The 22,233-nt window shown below is 27.7% G+C and overlaps 1 protein-coding gene across 2 annotated transcripts in view; it reads right to left on the bottom strand.

The window, feature by feature from the left end:
• kel (kelch protein) overlaps positions 1–19,956 on the bottom strand; it is an 88,003-nt gene extending 68,047 nt beyond the window's left edge. Inside the window, exons 1-2 of one of the 2 annotated variants that reach the window (XM_075374683.1) lie at positions 19,582–19,956; positions 15,091–15,237 (exon numbers count right to left, since the gene is read on the bottom strand). In XM_075374683.1, coding sequence (XP_075230798.1) covers positions 15,091–15,237; positions 19,582–19,616 — 182 coding nt within the window. In that variant the 5' untranslated portion in view covers positions 19,617–19,956. Of the gene's footprint in view, positions 1–15,090; positions 15,238–18,917; positions 19,124–19,581 lie in introns of those variants that run through there. The other variant, XM_075374691.1, reaches the window with a different exon arrangement.
• Positions 19,957–22,233: the final 2,277 nt, after the last annotated feature.

The following is a 22,233-nucleotide window of genomic DNA, read 5'->3' as shown; positions in this document are numbered from 1 at the left end:
GATAAATTTAAACCCGAAAGCAATAATATTCAACAAGTTTATGAATCAACCTCTTCAGCAGAAGAGACAAAATGTACAAACAGATCGATGATCTAGTTAAATTAGTAATAGGTATTGAAATTCAATAATGTTAAGGTAAACAGAAAGCTATTACAATATGGAGAAAGATGAGACTTAAGACATTACAGGTTTGGTTAAAGAAATAAGAGGAACTAGGCTTTTACGAATTAATTCAAAGAATAACATAGAAACTGTAAAAACCAATTTTAACAATCTAAAAAAAGGAACACATGGAAAGGAGATACTAGATGTCAGATAGACTATAATTAGGTTCAGATAGATAGGTATTAGAACTAATAAACTTAGAAACATACAAGATTGTTATGCAGAGGGAAAAATCACACATGAAGTGTTAAAGAGAAGAAATTACACTACTATCAGAATTTTAAAAAATCTAAAGAAATCTAAAAAGATAAAGCAAAAGGAATTGATAACATCATCTAAATTATTATGTAACATTGAGCAAGCTTGGTTGTGAACAAAGGTTTAATGGACTTGCATTTGTGTCCTTGATAAGGATTACCACTTCTTTCTAACAGTAACAGTAATTGGTCATCACTAATTACAACTGTAATTGTAGATGACCCACACCACTGATACCTTCTTCATCTCCTTTAGTGTCTAAATGGATGAAAAAATCTCTCTATCTTCACAAATTATTTTTTTTTTTTTTTGGAAGGGGAAAGTCAAGATTAAATACATAACTCTGAAATGAACATATTATTCACAGTGATTCATGTAGTGCTATTGGCACTTTCTGAGCTCATTCTACTAGCAAAAATAATGAAAATGTTCAGATAAACTAGAATATGGAACTGCTCCATTGGCGAGTTACGGTTAGTGAAAGATTTCAGCCTAATTCCTGGACAAAGAAGGAAATAAAACCATTCTGAAATTCTAGGATTCCAAATTAAGAGGTAAACTTGATGTTCTTAAGGTTTTTGACCTGACAAATTGAATAAAACACATGTTGAATGAAACAGAACCATATCTCCAATAGTTTTTATAATATCAGATGCAAAACAGAAAAATTTAATATCTAAAAATATATTTTTTTACAATTGTAATATACAAATTTATTAAATAACTAATAAATGCGTAAAATTTATTATCAAAACTTGTACAGAATTTAATTCTGTGAAAATTGATGTAAAATAACCCAATAAAAACCAAATGTAAGTTCAGGTAATTTGATTTTATTACTAACTATTAACATATGAAAACTTTTAAATGTTAACTACAGAAAATAAAGTTAACATATAATTGTTAACTTGTTAAAAAAATAAAAATGTAATTGATATGTAATAAAGTTTACAGTAAATTTTTTTCAAAAATCTGCATTTGGCTGCATGTTTTCAGATTGCTAGTGTTACTCTCCACAATTCTGGATGACTTTCCTTAGTGCGGCACCATCTATAATACGAGCCACCAACTCTTCACACAAATGAACTTTACTCTTCTACACAATACTTTTTATCCAACCCCACAAATAAAAATCTAACAATATTAGTTCAGGTGATCTTGATGGTCAGGAGTGACCCATTATGGCCAATCCATTATTCTGGAAATTGCTAATTTAAGTATGCCAATATGGCATGTGAGAAGTGGGGAGGTGCACCGTCTTGTTGAAAGTACATGCGGTATCTTGATGGTAGTGGAACATTTTCTAATAGCAGTGGTTCCTTAAGGAATTCCAAGCAAATGCCAGAATTTAGATGTTCTGGGAGAATGAATGAATGGCCCAATTAGTTAATTGTAAATTAGACCAAGCCAGATCAGTATTGGAAATTACACTCTACTGTCATGTACTACATTTTAATGTCACTGACTTTTGTCCAAGCATGTTCATTGTGAAGGTTATTGATGTCGTTCCAGTAAACTGAGAATTGTCAGTAAATAAAATGAACCTGTGTAATTGATGGTTAATATTGAACCAGTTGAAATATTGTAAAAAAGAGAAGGATCTCTTGGTTGAAGATTTTGCACTCATTGGTTGTGGTAATGATACAACTTGTTACAAAGGGTTCTCCACAACACAGACTGAGAAAATCCAAACCATCGGGAAAGGCATCATATATTACACCTGAACTGCATTGAGCAGCCTCAATAATGGCTTCATCATTATCAGCATCATAATAGACAGAACAGTCACAGTGAGTACTAATGCTGGGAAGTGTACATTTCTTGTAGAGTATGAAATGTTCCACTAACTGTTCTAAAATTTGAAACTCTGCAGTTAGAAAAACGTCTGATATTTTTCAGCACCAGCAGTTGCATTTCCATCACACATCCCCCAAGATAAATAACTGTCGGTACATTCCTCAGTCATAAAATAAAGGCTTTGCTGCAGTATGATAATAATTAAAACAAACCAATACAATTTTAATTAAACTACACTGCACTGGTAACAATTCACAGCAGTAACAGAACATGCAATGCACTGATGACACAACGTAAATTACATTGTTCACCAGCTGATTTCTGTTACCAACTTACAAAATCATAATTTCTCAAATCTTCAATTTGACAGTAAATTCGAGAAAGATACATAAAATTTATTTTCTCAATAGTACTAGTTTTTCATGTTATTAATTTTACTTTTATCTTTAAAACACTATTTTTTGTATCATTACACTTTGTAGGAAAGCAAACATGCTTTTATGTGTAATCCCTTTATTTTCATATAGTAAATGTTAGTAATAAAATCAAATTTCATGAAATTACTTGTATTTGTTTTGTATTGGGCTGTTTTACATCAATTCTCTTAGAATTAAATTTTTCAACCAAGTTTTGATAATAAATTTTACACATTTATTAGTCATTACCAAAGTTTTTGTATAACAAACTTAAAATAACCTGTTTTTGGACAATTTTTTCTGTTTTACATCAGATATTATGAAAATTACTGGAGATATGTTCTGGAACCTCTTTTACTCAATTTTTCAGGCCAAAAACCATAAGAAACCATCAAGTTTACCCATTAATTTGGGTTCCTAGAATTTCAGAATGATTTTATTTCACTCTGCCCAGGAATCAGGACAAAATCTTTACTAGCCATACATCGCTACCAGAGCATTTTCAGACCCATGTTTATATGAACTTTTTAAATTATTTTCACTAGTAGAATGAGCTCAGAAAGCACTGGTAACAATATGTGAATCACCCTGCATACCAGTTCCTGTAACTTTCAAGCATGGTTTTTTACAATCTTGTCACATTAATAATTTTTAACATAAATAGAAAGTTCCTGAGAACATTTTTCCATGCATGATAAACTAAGTTAACGAATAACCTAGCATTCTTAAAAAGCACACAAATTCGCTGTTTGGTAAGACTGACTAATTTTTTTTGTTTTCTTTAATAAGACCAAAATAATGCATCAAATCATTCAATCTTAACTGAAAGGCTGGGAATTCTCATCTCCAAAATCTGATAAAAAATTTGCATCTTGTATTTAAGGTGAATTAGTTTTATTGTCAGGTAATATAGCAAGAAGTTCAGAATAGAAGCATGCAGTCTACAAGTCATAAGTCTTATTGAAGGTGACAGATATGGGTAATGAATGGCATTCTTATCTTTCTTTTCAAAACCAGACACTTTTTAAGACATAAAAACAGCAACCACTGTATTTATTTTGTTGTTCATGGAAAAATCATCTGAATGCAAACATTTCATAGAAGAAAAATTTGTTTGTTCCACTTTCTTAAATTTATTGTACAAGATTTACCTATGACATAAGCCCACATTTTATTTTCATCCTGATTCCATCTTAATATACATCAAATGCATATGTGCATTATAAAGAGGTAATTGCTTTATCATAGAACACTCACATACATAAAAAAAAATTGCTCATGTTCATACAGTCTTTCCTACATGCGATATCAAATTTAAAAACTATCTAAAAAACAATTTAAAAACCAATTAAATTCAAGATGACAAAATGCAAAATGAGGTAACTTGTAACAATCTGTCAAGGAAATTTTACCCTCAATCTAACATAAAAAACCAATTAAAATTTGCAGATCTTCATGGTAGTGGTACCTCGGCCTTTCATCTTGATCTCCTGAATTTTGAATTTTTGCTTGGATTCTTAGTTAACTTTATACATATGAATAAGATAGAAGAGAAAGAGAAATGTAAAGTTCAAACGATGTATAAACTCAGGACATACCAGTTTTTTTTAAATTTTAATAGCGTAGTCATGTCTCAATATTTTACCTCATTTCATTTAAATTTATTTGAATTAAGGGACATTTCATGAATAATGCAAAACAAACTGTGCAGAGTTAATGAAATCAATTCAAGGAATAAAATAAAAATGACTTCAAAACAAACATGTAAATAATATTTTTTCCATTATTCTGCAAATTTTGGTTTTTAAAAGTTGATGCCAAATTAAAAGCAACTATCACCACCAAATTAATCTTCAGTGTAGCAAAGACAAAAAATCTGATGTAGACACTACATGTCTTCCTTGTACACCTATTAAATTACATATACACATATTTTTTTAAATGAAAGTATATAAAATTTTATTTCATTAATAATGTCTGATATTTCTGAAGTTATACTTCTTTTGGAGTGTTAGGAGAAACTGATCAAAGTGTATTTTCAGCAAGTTACAGAAGTTGCACGCGCTGATGTAACACACCATGAAGATTTGCGCAGGCCCAAGTGAATCAGTTTGCATGTACAAGCGTGAAATGTGTCTAATTCAATCAGTCACTCAATGTGATTAATTGATTAGCATGTGTTGTAAACATAACAGATACTGAGTTGTAATAAATATATATTTATATATGTATATATACAGGGATTTCTGAAGATGGATATTTCAAAACTGTAAGTTCATAGTCGCTGATAACCCTCATGCCTATTCAATCATCATCCAAAGAATTAATGGAACTAAACTAATCAAAATATATTCTATGAACTTTGTTTTATATGACAACAAATACTTCAATACTTTTTAAACTGTATAAAATAAATATTATTTAATTTAATGGTTATTTATTCAAACTTTTATTCATGGTATTTAATTTCGTTATTTGACTAGGTTCAAATTTGTTTGAATGCATAAAAAATTATTTCTTTATTCATGCCAAAGAAATATAACTTCTTACTTGCGTACATACGTACACACGAGCTGTTTTTCATTTTTTTTTTATTGTTATTATTGAATTCTTATTTATCATAAACTTTTTTTTTATAATCAGGAGTTAATAATTATTAATAAATCAATATATTTAAATTACAAAAAAAAAGGGTAAAAAAGTGGAAATGAAGTCTGATTCGAACTGATGCGCCATCCCTTGTAAGATCCAAATATTTCATTAATTAAAATTCTATTTGGCTATAACTCTGAACCCAATGAAAATAAGTACCACTTATCATATATAGTTGAAAGGCTCTCAATGAGGGCTTATTACAGCAGTTAAAAAAACGTCCAAAATCTAAATTTTTTTTGGATTTTGGGCTTTTTTGGACACTTTTTGTTCAGTAGATTGCAATCAAAAGAGAAGGTGCACAACTAGATGTTACAACAATCCTAAAGCAAAAATTTCAACATACTATGGCTAATCATTTTTGAGTTATGCGAGATACACACGTATGTACAGACGTCATGCCAAAACTAGTCAAAAGGAATTCAGGGATGGTCAAAATGGATATTTCCATTCAAATCTGAAAACCTAAATTTTTCGTGATCACAATTAATTCCTTTACGTCACACAAGAAAACAAAAACAAACAAAATTAAAGAAATCAGAAAGCTAAAAAATTACAAATAAAAGATTTCATTATTATTATTATTAGGATTTATTTATTTTTTTTTTATTGATTTTTTTTGCAGTTATGTATAAGTTTATAATATACGCATAATGAGATGGATAAATTACATAATAATAAAGCCACACCAGTTCACTGGTAATTAACACAGGATTTCTTGACCAAAGAAGCTAACACACTAGCCACTATACCAGAAGATTTCAGGAATTTCAGATCTGTAAAATGTCATTTAACAGTTGTATACAACTGCAGCTATTTCTATAATCTAATAAGACTTAATTTTACAATATTAAATCATTTCAAAATTTTCAAAAACCCTAAATAGATTTTAAAATCCATTAACTGCAGTAGATTATTAAATGACACAGCATAAGCACTCAACACAAAGTTAAAATATTAAAACTGTAGGTAACTAAAGAAAGACATGTATAACTAACTGGAGAAATACAAGAGCAATAATAACTGTGAGAAAAACTATGCCCTCTGTATTATAATTGTTTCAAATATTCATTTACGGTTTACAGTCACTCATACAGGTTGAAGGACTTGTTCATGACAGTTAAGGTCAGAGCAATGAATTTTCTAAGCATCTCTGATTCTAAATAATACTAAACATACAAAAAAACCTTAAATGACACAAACATTTAACTTCTTCAAAAACATAAGTTTTATACATATTTAAACAGTATATTTACCATTTTTTACAATGCTTTTATATTTTTTATATTAAAGTAAGTAATCACATAAAGCAAACTATTATCAACTTACGTGTAAAGTTAATTAATTATTAACTATTAATTATCAACTTACGCTGTAAATATTAATTAATAATAATTATTACTATTCATTTTAACAACTACTATTATATATGAAAGATGAATTTTAAAGCACATGAAAAATGCCAACCCTGACTGGGATTTACACCAGAACCATCTAAATGAAACGCAGAAACACCACCTCTCTGCCACAGAGATAGGCAATATCAAAAATTAATTATATAAATAAACAAATAATCAGGAAGAATTGATAAAGAAGCAATTCATTAATACATGACAAGAATCAAATTTCAGTGACCTTCAACAATGTATAGCTTTGAACCACTCCCATTCTTGGTCTATGCATATAACCTTGAGGCAAAATTTGTTAGAAAAGCAAACAATGAAAGTTTACATGGTGAATTATGTAACAAAAAAACTTGAAAGAAACCTTTATCCTGCAAGGCTAAAAAAAATTTGATTTTGCACAACAAAAGTTTTCAGAAATGAAATAATTTTTAAACACAATTAATTTTTGTTTTTTTTTGCTCCAAGCAGATGAATTTTTCATTTATCTGTGCATTTTTTTATTTCTCATTAAATCAGAAAAATAAACAACACTAAAATTTTATGAATAACTGTAGCGTGAATAAATATTTATAAAACAAACGTGATAAAGAAGACACACAGTTTTCTTACAGCTATTACCTTAACCAGTCTATTCCTTCAATTATTATGTGTTTTTCTTCACTTGGCTACAGTTTTAAAATTTTATATCACGTTAGATGTTAAAAACAGAACATTTTTTAAAAGAATTTACTTTCCATTTTAAAAGGTTATTCTGTTACTTTTTACATGTTTCACATTCCATAAGTAAGAACTATTAAAAAAGTATCATAACTAGAAGAAAGGAATCAATAAGAGTATGAGTAAAACAAATTTTTTAACAAATAAGAGTTACTTTCTGCATTTGATTAACAAACATATCTAAAAAAAAAATAAAAGTCTGTAAAAAAGAGAGAATGAATGCTACTTATTTTTAATGAGTAAACGATTACATTTATCTGTTAGTGCTTATTAAAACATCAAAATTTACAACTCTTTAAATCTTTACAAAAAATTACATTAAAATAGAGATTAATATGAATTTTAACTCGCTGCACATCACTGGGAAGTTACAGTTCCAATCAAGAGCATACACCTGCGTACAAGCAGGTTTCTAGCATAACATCACATTAACAGGTTATAACTTTTTTATTAATTTAATAAATAACAGAACATCCTGAGAAGACAGAAGAAAGTAAGTAAAAGAGCATTAATTCATTCTAAGAACTTATTTATGCAGATTTAAAGATTCTATCATATTGGCATACAAAAATAAAATAATTAAAATGTACTATAATAAATTTTAAAAAATACATTTTGTTTAAATGTAGAAATTTTAGACTATTTTTCTGAAAATTATCTTTTACCTATTGAAATACAGGTTACAGAAAAACGTGGAGATGGAATTAAAGGACAAACAATGTGCTTGTAAACAAATATACAATATTCATTAATTATTTTATGTTGGTTGGTAAGCCTGTTAATTATTTTATGTTGGTTGGTAAGCCTGTTATTAATATGTTGCAGAGGATTCTGTATTTTTAGCATCTATTATACTCTTACCACAACAAATGTCAACAATAAAACAATTCAATGGCAAAACTATTTTTTTTCCAAAACAGGAAGGAAAGAAAATCTAAAAGAAATCTAACGGGTGTACTGAATTCCTTAAAACATAAATGTCATGATGTATGAAGGATTAAAATAATACATATATAACAATGCACAAAATTTTAATAAAATAGTAACAGAATCTATTTATAATACTCACTTAATATAAAAGTTATTGCTACTGAACAACAAAAGGACAACATTTACAACTGTTTATTATATAAACACACTCAAAATCAATTATAAAAATTAAAAGTAGAATTTTTATGTATCAAAAGTAGAACTATGTAACTGAATAAGCATCAAATCAATTGACTCAAAAAGAAAAAGAGAACAAGAAATTAAATATCAGACTTTAAATTTCAGAACAAAATAAAAACAACATTACTTCTAGCACACCTCAGGCTTCTTTTTATTCTATTTAAAGACATCGGGTAAGATAAACAACTTAAATATTTGATTTGGGAAGTGTTATTAATAAAAAAAAAATAAGAAAATCAGCCAAAAATACTATAATTATATTACTTTGAACAAAACCTGAATTTTTTTTCATTTTGAAAATAATTTTACTCATTTAATTAAAACGACTTAAAATCTTACTGCTAACTAGTCAGCAAAAAAATATATGTTAAAAGTTAATTTTAGACTTATATGATAGATATGTCTATCAATGGCAGCATTCCAAATACTAGTCAGTACAAAACTGTCTTTTCAAATTTGGCACAATTTTCTTTTTTTGGCAAATTTTCAGTTTAATGTGGAATTAAGGACTCTATGAAATTATTCATTTATTTACCAGATTTTTTTTCATTAAAGGAACACATCATCAAAGAATGTGAGAAATAAATATAAATTTAGGTGTATCTGGTAAATTATTAGTCTTAAATGGCTTTCTACAGTTATAATTTTCCACTAAATCACAAATTTCCTTTATCTTTTTATGTTAAAAAAATTTTATTAATTTAAAGTAAATTTAAACAATATTTCATGATTAGAATAAAATATTTCATTGTATATAAATTTCAAATGAACTGAGAGTTTACTAAGAGTATGTTTCAATCCACAAGATAACTTTACTAAAAAAAACCAAATAGCTGCAGCTCATTATAGACTACACAAACAGTTCAAAAATGATATTTTCATTATTCATATAATATTCAAAATTTAGAACCAAATATTTATCACTTAAATAAATCATAATTTTAATTTTTTATTATACAAAACCAAATAAAACAACAGCAATCAACCTCCTTTTTTACTGGCTACCAGATATAACAGAAGTCTAACATGATTTCAGACTATCACTACCACTGTTAGTCCTTATTTTTTATTCGAGTAAGACAAGTCTATTTTACTCATGTAATTAAATAAATACAGTTTATCTGAGACTAAGATTGAAAATTTATATATTCTTGAAAAAATCATCAGTTTAGAAAAGTTCACTGTTATGTATGCACAAACATAATTTACTTTTATTTTCAGTACTTATGTAATAACCAGCCACCATATTAGTCAAATTATCAATATTATACTCAGGTTTTATTGGAATCAAATCTGAAAAAAGTAAGGGATTTATTTTAGCAACAATTATAATCAGCACAATCAAACTTTGATTTCATGAATATATCTGTCATATACCTTGGGTCTTCGTTAGAATAGAATTACAATAAATAATATCAGTAAATAAAAAAAAAACCAAATGTAATATTAGTGTTCTTTTTACTTGGAAATTAAGATGCGTTAAGAGCATTTTCTTCAAAGCAATTCCAAATAGATGTAGTTTTAAATGTTCCAAGAATTATGAACTTAAAGTTTCTGATTTGGTAAGCTAAGTTCTGGATATTGCAGAGAACATAGAACTATGCTAGAGAGAATCAAAAGAGCACAAATACCCTTTTAGCAGAGTTACTGTAGAAATTCACCAGCTCCCCCTTGAAACTAAATTTAAGTCTTTAGGCATGTTCAAGATGCGGTTATAACACAAAAACAACTGATTTTTAAGTGTCGACAGAATGTTTGAAAGAATAAAAATGATTTGATTTGAGTTCACAGATGAAATGTAAGTGACATGTCTAGTACGATGAACCAGATGTAGCTGATCACACCAAACTCCATCTCAAATATACCACCTCAAATCCATAGAATAATTCTATACCATAATATGTAATAAATGTAATTAATATATAATAGTAAAATGTATGTATGTAATAATATATAAAAATAAATACCAAAATAACATAATACTATCACCTCAAATCCCTAGGAATAACCACAACAAATGATCCTGGGTTATTATCCTTTAAGCTCTTTCCTCGCCTTAAGGTGAGGAAAGAGCTTAAACTTAACACACTAAGGTTAATGGATGTATTACATTTGTCTCTACACATCATCAAATAAAGCATAGCAAATAAAATCGATTATCAAATTGGAATTGAACCTACTACCTTCCTAAGTTGTCTGATTTCTATAAAATTATCTGAATATTTTAATAGTAATAATGATTTATTAACAAAAAAAAGCAGTATACAGCAAATTAAAAATACAAAATTAGTGTTAACATGTAACTAGTTATTAAAACATATGATGGTTGTAATAATTACAGAAAGTTTATTTAATGGAATAAACTCAGTGCCCAACAATTAAGGTGGCATCCCTGACAGAAAATATCAGCTCTTCAAAAAGAGTTTACATTATTTTAACCTCTTTTGTTTATTTCAAAATGTCAGCTCTGCTTGAAACACGTATTGCATACTCTGTTAAATTTTGATTTTTTGAACGTGTAAAACTAGTCTAAATTCAGTTGCAGCTGAAAAAACTACATCATAAAAAGTGTATTAACAATGTTAATAATGCAAATTTGTGTAAATGGATTAAACAGTTTAAATCAGGCAGAATAAGTGTCACAGATTTTCATCAAAGTAGAAGACCAGAAGAAGTTTCAAATGAAACTTTATGAAATCGCATTAATGATCTCATTTCCAAATAGACATAAAAATTTGGGAAATTGCTGTAATTTGTATGCAAGTACTGCAAATCTCCATTCCATTCACTATTATGGTGTTACAGTCCCGATCTCGCATAACATATTTTTTTTGTATGGTCCTCACTTAGTTTTTATATAGTACCTACTTGTGCAACATGAGCAGGTCAAGAATGTGGTACAATGGATGAACAATTCTTTACTACACTAAAAGTACCTAAATGTAGCCAGGGATTATGTTGATAAGTAATGTTAGTTTTATAGTTATTAAATTAATAATAATTTTTTCCCGAGTCATTTGTCTAATTATTGAACAACCCTCATTTCATCATATATGATGAATACATACACACATGCTAAACACTCTTGCTAGAGTAATATCCAAGTCCAGGATAGGTGTTGAAAAATGTTAAATGTTTTTTTCAATATCAGAGTATATTAACACAATTACCAAAATAATATATATAAAATTATATATAATTTTACTTATACACAATTTATAATTCTTATATAATTATTATCATACAGAAAATGCAATAAAACAAACACGTATCAATTATAAGTAATATATATGTAGAAAAAAAATTTTAAAAGATACAAATTTAATAATGAGCAGATAAAGAACACAGGATTATTAACTTTAGAACTAAACTTAATAAAGAAAATTTTAAATATTTTTTTTTAAAAACATGTTTATAAAAGTCAAATAGTAACTTGCTAATCATTTCAACTTCGGATTCAGAAACTGCCATATGATATACCTTTAATTATTTTTTACATGTAGAAAATATAGAAATCCGAACACAACATGGTAGTGAATTATAAAACTTTCCTCAAGAAAAGTAAAAGATTTCTGAAAGAATGTGATGTTTGGTTTTGGTAGTTTTGAGTATAACTTCTTATAATAACAGAATCTAATTAACAATAACTGTAAATGTCTGGTGGTGTGGGCTAACCTTAGAAGATTGTCCTTAATCAAAATCTCTAGTCATCTAAACTGATTAGATAGTTTCAGTCCACTAAAATCACAGATACCAACAGAATTACAACCCACTTTATGATAACACAATGACATATCAAAACTGAAACTCACTAGTCCAGAGAAGATACATAATTTTTGTTGTGTTAAGGACTAATTTATTAGGATGAACCAAAGTGCCATCAGAAATCAGGATTGTACATCAGAATAGTATTTTTTTTTAACTGGAAACACCACAGGTGAGCACAATGACAACCACAAATGCTATTATAGAGCTCCTAAAAGTCCACTAAATACGTCATTAAAGAAAATTAAGAACAGTATATAATCCAAAACAGTTTGATCATGTGATGACAAGTATTGTAATGAGCTCATTTAATCATAAACTTAATAACTTTGTTATCTTTCTCCTAACTTTTGACTCCTATCTTCCTAAAAGATAAGAGTGAAACCAATGAAGAGGCAGCCTTCTAATTGCTGCAGCAATCAATTTTTTAGCAGTAAAATATAATCAATTGTATGAGAGACTTGAAATGGTTATTTTGAAATGTCAAAACAAAAAACCTCAGCAATCCTCTTGAAATTTTTACTATTAATATTTACAAATATTTTATTCAGAAGAAAAAACATATCAAATCAATATTATGTCCCTCCTTAAGACAAATAAATTAACTGATTTAGAATTCTCTGAAGGAGTTACCAGATCAGAAGCGACAATTCCAGCAATACCAATAAAAAAAAATTATTAAATCTTTCTGCCACCTGTATTGTATTTGTTATATAATAGTTAGACTACACATCTTTTTTTGCGATATAATACTAATAGTATAACAGTTAGACTAAACCCATTGAATCCTCTTATTAAACTTCTTAAATTTATTAAACTATTCTGTTACTATACAATCATTGGGATTTACTAACACGTTTTTATGAAGCTTACTCTTATAATTAAAGTGACATAGATTCTCACACATCCTGGGCTTCAATTTTCTTTTTTTAATGATTAGTAGCTTTAAATAAAAGCCTAACACTTGCCAGAGTGGTAGAAGAGAGCAATAACTGAAGGGCTTTTTCAAAGGCTGTATTAGTTTCCCAAGATTTAAAAACTGAGACTTTTCATTGTTCAGTATTAATAAAATTTCTTAAGTTGATTTTATCAAAATATTTACTAACAGGAAGTGTATTAACTTTAACATTTTCAATAAAAATATAAACAGTTTGATGATCTGCTATTAAGAGGTCGAAAAGAGCAGATTTTGCACATGAGAACAACTGAATCTCAGCAAAACACGATTGATGCACATCAATGAAATTTTCATGACATGAGTTGTTTACACAACTTTCCAAGCCATAAGATGAAATAATACCAAATAATTTTCTGTCACCTGATTAATTTACTTTAAAATTAATACTGAAGTTACCAACAGGAAATATGCAAGCCACTATTAACAGCTTTCTAAAATCATCCAGATACAAATCAAAATTATGATCATGCCATTGATATACACAAAAAAAAATGGTTTTTATCATTCAGTCTAAACTGACTGTTTCAAACTACACTTAAACAAGTCATTTAACTATGAGTAAACAAATAAAGATTAAGGATGATTCATAATATTCCAACATCCACCTTTCCAACCATCCACTCACTACATTGCAACACTTCTAATAGTTATCAACATTCTAACATTATCAAAGCATCAACTTGCACAAATAACACAGGCCAACGAAATTAAAATTTCGTCAGCAGAATAACTACAGTAACTGAAGGTTTCATAATTATAAACAAAACATTTTCACTTGGTATATAAATGTTTAGAGATTTTGGAGAAGTGCTAACATTTTCCATGATCATGCCAAACAGCATCTACAGTAAATAAAAACTGTGTATCAAATGTGCGTAAAAGTTCTGTATTAATCACACTTCATCAAATAAAACAATAACTGTTTATTCTAGTCATTCATACATTACACCCTGAAAACATACAAAACAGATCTTTACAATTTTTTCATACCGATTCAACATTTGATATTTACTGTATATGTTTCTCTGTTCAAAACAAAAAACAAACTAAACATAAAAATTTTGAAAAAATTATTACACCAACTTTTTCCATTACATTAGAATAAAGATTATGAACCTCTAGCTTAATACTTTTGTTTGCGAATATCTTCATTTACTGTACTGACAGTTATAAAACATAAAGTATCTCAGAAAATTCAATAAAGAGGGAGAACATAAAATAAATTAAAAATTATATTTTGTGACGTGAAATTTCATGATTTGTGGTATTTTTTTTTTTTTTTTTTTTTTTTGTTTGTGGGCGAAAACGCCTGGGCGTTATCATCGCCCGGAATTTTATTAATAAAAGGGTAAAATAACTCCAAAATAACAAAGCCTATAAGGTGTAAATGTAATATTAATCATATAATAAAAATTTTAAAAACAAGTCAAGAAGGCAAAATAAAACTCAAAATTAATACCACAGACGAAGCCGCTAAAATATAAAAGTTAAAATAATCGAATAAAGAAACTATATAAAACTTACCTAATTCCGATAGGTTATGCAACAGGTTCCCTCCCCGGATAGTAAAATTAAATACATAGAACCAAAAAAAAAACCAAAATTGATAGTAAAGGTAAAAAATTATTAAAAAAACTCTTCTAGCATAAAGGTACATGTGTAGATCTCATTTTACATCATTTACATAAATTCATGACATTTTTAAAGGAAAAATCCAAACAATAGTTTAATACTAAAAAGATAACAATAAAAAAGTATGTAAGAACATTGTCAATTATGTACTTACTTCCTCATAGCATTCATAACATCAAAAGCTCGGTGGGTGTGATGATGATTTCTGTACGGAGGCTTCTCTCTGCTGCTTGCCCGAGGAATGTGTTTTTGAGAACTCTCATCAAGAGAATTTTGGCTGGCATAACGCAATAAAAGACAACTGAAAAAATAATTTTTTTAAAGTTATAATGATTTTATTTTAAATCAAATCGGTCATGTTTTTCACAAAATTATAAATCAGAAACTGGAATTTAACAACATTCCTATGTTGTTAAAAGTATTTTTGGTCAGGAGACTAAAAATAATACAATAAAAACTTAAACTTAAGATCAGACAATAGAAATATTTTTTTATTTTACAACAATATATACAGAAAGTATGCTGCCTACCTTTTTTCTCCTTTTAAAAATTTAACGTGCAAGTACTAATTACTGTGCAAAGGAGAAAAAGTAATAAATTGGTTGAAATCTTACCATAAAAGTTCAATATTTAAAAATAAAATCAATACTTAATTCTAATTTGGCACTAGGTCAAGAGTTAGAAAGTTTCATTCATACAGTAATGAGAGTAAAGCAGGCTTTTCTTGGTTCCAAGGACAAATTTTTAATGAACAATAATAAATCTTTAAAAACTACTTAATTTTTAATTTAGCAAATTTATATCAGTCCAAAATCTTTTCTTACAGTTAGAGAATTTATTCTTCTCCTTGGGAAATATTGGTCCAATACTATCAAAAAATTAAGGTAGGAAATAAACCCCTAATTCTTTTTCATTCTTTAACTGAAAATGGCGTAAAACATTAGTTATAGCCAACCACAAGATTTCAGCTTCATTAAATCCGTCATAACACTCAGCTTTGACCAAATGATTAAACTTCCGACCTGGGTTGACAGAAATTGTTGAGCAGAAAAAAAAGAATATGAAAGAATCCCTTTATGTCATTACCACAGAATTTTGTGTTATTCTGGCTATTTGTTAACATTATTCTGATTATTTATTTATTTATATTTCTTTAAAGCAGACAATCTTTAAACTGCTTACCAAACATAATACTCCAGTTTAGGGAAGATGCAATGTGGGTTGATTGTGAAGATCTAATTAATAAGTAAACACAAACAGCAAGAGATAATTTTCAAATCAATAGTACATAAGAAAAACAGAATAGGTGTAAACTTTCCACCATATGAATTATATGATTAAAAAGGAAAAAATATTAGTTTGGATATGTTTCGAAAAGTCAAGTATATTTTTACAATGAATCATTCAGTTTACCTCTTCCATATCAGTTCACACTCCCATGACGTGGATAAAAACCACTAAAACACTCTAGCACTAAAATGCGCTGGGTAGTATACTGGTTTATAGATTCAGTTTCAATCATTACCAAGCAAAGACATTTTTTTAAATATCTTTTTACAAATCTAAATTCCTCATTTTAAGCAATGTTCAAGATTGTCATGGTAAAAAAATTTTTTGATAGAAAATAAGTAAATAAGAACAAAGGTAAATGCATAAAGTATGAAGCTTTGTGTATTTTTTAAATCAAGTGTAACTCTAATATCTAATCCAATTAGAAAAGACGAATGATTTTTTCTGAAATTAACATTTTTTGCAGTGTTGCCAAACACAAAGTAAAAGAAAAGTTATTTTTTCCTCAATAATTTCATATGAAGGAAGCCAGAGATTGGAATCAGCTACAAAATATTTCAACATTCCACCTACAAGTCCTGCTTAATCCTAAAGTAACTATCTCACGTGGAAAAAATTATCAACATGCAAATTTAGTTACACATACTTTATCCAGCTACCTTTACTTCTCAAATAAAACAATAAGTAATCATCAGTATCTAATTACTGCTGATTATCTAAAATACTACCTTCTAATTCAGTAATTAATTTTTGAGCATAGAAGAAAGCATTATCTCTTGGTCCTATAGTACATATTTTCCAAAAAGTGATTTCAGTCAAACTAAATCCAGAAAAAGTTATCCCTTGATAAGCTCAATGGCTTCCTGAATTAACTGTACTCAGATTCAATCTCTCAGCCATTTTTTCTCAAGTATTTAACCAATCATCTCATCCTTCTCATTAACATACATATATAAAGTCACATATATGGAGTAAGTAAAGTATTAAGAAAAATAATAAAATCACATATAATACTAGTTCAGTAAATAAGAAATTAAAGTAAATAAATGGGCCCTGGGATAATACAGCAAACTACTTGCAATCTAATAGTTTCACAGCACTGAAATGTCTCAGAAAACAGCACCCTGGAAATTGAAGAATATGAAATGAGAATAAATGGCAATTCTAAAATCACATTTAATAAATCAGCACCAAATTTAAATATCCTATATATAGTTTCATTGTACTCTGTAGGCTTTTTTTTATTTGCCAACAACTACAGCAGTCAAAGAAAAAGAAAACCATATCCCTAAATATAAATTTCAGAGCTATATGTTATATGCACATAAAATACAATGAATAGATCTGAAAAAAGCAAGTGAACAATTGAATTTTATACATGTTTCATTGGTAAGGTACAAAAATAAACTCTTTTCATCAGATAACAAAAAATTAAGCAAATTCTTGAGTCTTCTTTTTTTAATATTTTTTTTAAATCAAGAATACACAATTTAAATAAGTTTCTTTTTGATTAAAAGAAATGTAATTTTTTATTAAAAAAGATTCTTAACTGACACAATTAACAGATTACTGTTAATGAGTTGCGATATGAGGCATGAGGAGGGAAGTAACAACCCTGTTCGTCTATCTGTCTCTCTCACATACACAAATATAACAACACACCACAGTAGCTCACTGCTACTGCATTCTTTAAGCCTTTATTCTCATTGTGGGTGAATAGTATTTCATGACAAATGGGCACATTATTAATTTGTTTTAGATTAGATGTCTTATGTCTTTCTCTTGGCAGAGATGATGCATTCAAACACCTGAGATACAAGAACCACTAGTTACAATTCCATTTTCCATAATGATGTTCAAAAAGAACCAACTCCTGTGGAAAGCAGAATGAAAGTTTCACTTCTAGAGCCAAACACCTGCATTTCAGTATTCACTGCATGCTAATGTGTAAGTGAAGTATGTATGAATCAAACAAAGTACATGAAACCATATCACTTCTAACTTCCCTGTTAAACCTGGCATGGAACTTGTGATCTTGAGAATAGTTTTAACAGTTTCAAAAATTACTAATAATTAAAGTAGGTCACCAACAATCTTTTTGGTAATGGAACCTACATACAAGCATACCAGAACACACATGCATGTTAACAAATTTTATACATATATATATATATATTTTTTCAAGACCAGACCATACTAGTTAAATTTTAACCCTATAAGCTCTTCGGTATATTATTCTGTTATTAAAGTACAATATACAACACAGAATAAAAAGTATACCATTCCTTGACACAAATCTACACTTAGTAATGCATCATATTAAACAGCATAAAAACAACAAGGTAAAAGTTAAATTTAAACAAGATGAAAAGTAATTATTAATTTTTTTTAGAACCTCACACAACATGTACTTAATTTGTATTACAGATATGAGAAAAGATTAAATGAGTAATTTATGAAAAAAATCAGCTTTCTGCCAGAAATGAAAAAAAAAAACAAATTAATTTAAAAGCATGCATACCGACTAACTTCAGCAATTAACAAAATGAATTAACAATATATCCTGATCCAGTATAAAAATATCACAAAATGAAATACCCCTTAACATTTAGCTTAGTTTCTTAATGTGACCTAAAAGTAGAACTATCATTTTAGCAAAAATACCACTTAAGCAAAATAAGATGAACTTACACTGAAATGTATCCTAAACACATCCTCTAAATCACATTACATAGAAGGTCAGACATAAACTACGGCACAATAATCTTGGAGTTTCTTTTTTCTTTTTTTTTTTGCTATGAACACAGTAAAACCAGTCATTTTATCAAAGCTTCTTTACATCAAAGTAACTTCTAATCCACATCAACCTAACCTCTCATATTGATTCAGTTGGAGCATAAGATGACTAGCTTAAATAAAATTTGAATTTTAAACCTTTGGAACAGAAAAATTACTGACTAGTACACATATAAACATCAATATCAAAACTGGGTTAAATTGACAAAAAAAAGATAACCAATTCAAATCAAGGCATAAAACTGATGTAATATTTATTAACTTAGTATTGGACAAAACTTAAACCATTTTAAGTACAAACAATAAAAAAATTATAATTCTGAAACGTGTGTCAAAATATTTTAAGTGTTTCTAGCAAAATGTAATAAATAGATTAATTTAGCCTTTATTAGTTAAGCCCAATACATCACAAAAATAAATCCGAAAAAGCAATACAAGTTAAGCTGCAAACCCAATATAAACTTAACAATAAAAACTATACCAAAAGTTTTAATTCAATTTTTTATTTAAAAAAAAAGGAAAATAGATGCATAGGTTATTTCGAATTATACAAGTTTACCTTCCTCTATCGCCACATTCTCCGCTGACCTCCATCACAAAGCCGATGTTTATTAAATAAAAGGTAAGTATTTCAAGCAAATTACGAACCCATTAAAGAACATTAAATAATTCAAAATAAACTACACAATAAAATCAAATTAATTAATATGAAAAACAACAAATATCTCGCTTAAAATTTATTTTTCAATATTATAAACAAGTCATATTTTCTCAGTTTACATCACGTAACTCATTAAATAAAAACAACATAAAATATTAACAAAACAGATTAATTAACAAATATTAAAAAAAAATAATAAATTATCGAAAATTACACTTCACAGGTGATTCACACATTATTAAAGAAGAAACAAAGATTTACTACACACTACTTTTATCAAAACACAGCTGACAACAGTTAAGTAGCAAGTTTGGCGGTAGAAAATAAAAAAATTTCCCTTCTATACTTCAGAAGTACCATCTTCAAAGGTCTAGTAACTAAAATTTTTATCGAATCAAATCAAATTTTATTATACAACGAATAGGTCAGCCGTAACATTACATCGTCGGGTTTCAGCAAAACTTAACATTTCTACATAGTTATATGCAAATAAAATGAAAGTAAAATATTTTAATAATCCACTTATTTAGAGATACACCTATGTTTTGAGGTATCAAGAGTAAAAATGTTTTGCCAGAAACCAAAATTTCTTGGCTTTTATTATATTTTTATAAAGCAAATGCTATCAAACTGTAAAAAACCAATAAACTTAAAAATAACATGCAGCTATGAATCTTAACACTATAACCCTCGTAATACTTTTTGTGAATTAACATAATATTACTCATCATTTAAAACATCTCAATTCATTTAATTCCAGTAACTAACTGGAATTAAATTTCTTATTTGTAGAAATTTGAAATAAGATGCATATACATCAGGATATTACAGAGGCAGGTGATCGAACATACAGTGAAAAGACTTGTCTCAGAGAGTCGTAATGATTTAGAAACCATTTAGAATAATATTCAAATTTTATTTTTTAGCATTAAAGTGATATAGGGTTTCTGTAATATTTTCAAACTCAAAGAGATAAGAGAATCATCAAATTAAAAGAATGCATAAACTTAAAACTTCATGCAATACATTCCTCTTTGAAACCCATTATAATTTTGTTCGTATCTTAAAATGCTAAAAATATATGAATTATTTTAGCTCCAGATGTGATGGGGCCAGTAGAATCAACACAAAAATTATTTTTTATTGTGGAGAACATAAAAATGTAACTTGTTCCAGTTATTTTATCATTAACACCTTTCTCAGCTCAAAGCTAGAAACTTTATGCAAATAACAGTTTCTGATATATATGTAAACTGTTATATAATTCATTATATATATAATATATAAGCATAAAAAAACCATTCTCAAGAAATGGTTTTTTATGTTTAATGTAGGTGTCATAGTAATTTACTGAATTTTGAAAATTTTGTAAATAAAAACATGATGAGACACCCAGTTAATGAGACAAAATGTAATACTTCTAAATGAAAACAAAGAGAGACCAAAAATGTAAAGCTACTTTACCACTATTCAAGAACATTTTTATCTCATGAAAGCTCATTTTGATTAGTGTGATGCTGATATGCATGATAAAATAAATCTGTTTATTAATTTATTTATTTTTTTTAAGTTGAATTGACTACTATGGCACACTAATAAGATGCCAACAGCATCCAGTGAAACTGTACTCAATGCTGTTCATTTAACATTGGTAACTGTAGAAACCAGTTTAATAAATGTTCCTTTAGCTGTAGATATGTAACTTAATTAATTTCCTTCAATTTCCAAGATGCTATTTCCTGAAATGTTTCATATATTGCAAAATATCAGAGCTACCTGATCATATGGGTTGTAATTTATCAACACAATACAAAAATAGTAATTTGTTCATAAAAAAAATTACTCTCTTTCACCAAAACAGACAACACAACTATTATTGCATTATATCAAATATTACCTACAAGAAAGGACCTTACTATGCTTCAGTTTCTATTTTTTATAAACTACATAACAATCTATCAGATGTTCCAGTCACTGCATTTAAAATTATATTAAAAAATTTCCTTTTTCATTAACAATATTGCTGTTGACTTTTTAAACAATATTTCCTTAAAAATACATTAATTTTCTTCATACTGGTGTAACATGTAATTTTAAAAATGTATTCAAATATTTATCAAATAGCACTTTTAAAATTGTTATTTTACTTAATATCAATTTTATTAATTTATTAATTTTCATTGCTGTTATTTAGTGTAATTATTATTTTTATTTATTTATGTGAGCCATAACCATTTCTCTTCTTTCTTTATAAATATTGTACTTTATAATGCTATTCTGATCCTAAATCTTTTTAAATTCCCTTGATGCTAGCAGGAAATTGTTAAACCATTTCCTTTTCATTAATTGTTAAAATAACTTATGAACAAATACTGATGTAATCTATACAGTCCATAATCCATGGTCTGATCCAAATAAAATATTTATTCAAGTTTTTGTTATTAAATATTTATTTATTCATTACTATCACATAATTCTGAAGGGAATAATGTTCTGAAACTTGATGTATAATAAAAACAACACTGCATATGAAGTACCTTTTTATTTTGA

This window comes from Lycorma delicatula, chromosome 1 (assembly GCF_047948215.1).
Source record: "Lycorma delicatula isolate Av1 chromosome 1, ASM4794821v1, whole genome shotgun sequence".
Taxonomy (NCBI): domain Eukaryota; kingdom Metazoa; phylum Arthropoda; class Insecta; order Hemiptera; family Fulgoridae; genus Lycorma; species Lycorma delicatula.
Note: the sequence above shows the minus strand (reverse complement) of the source record. Positions and strands in the feature narration are given on the sequence as shown.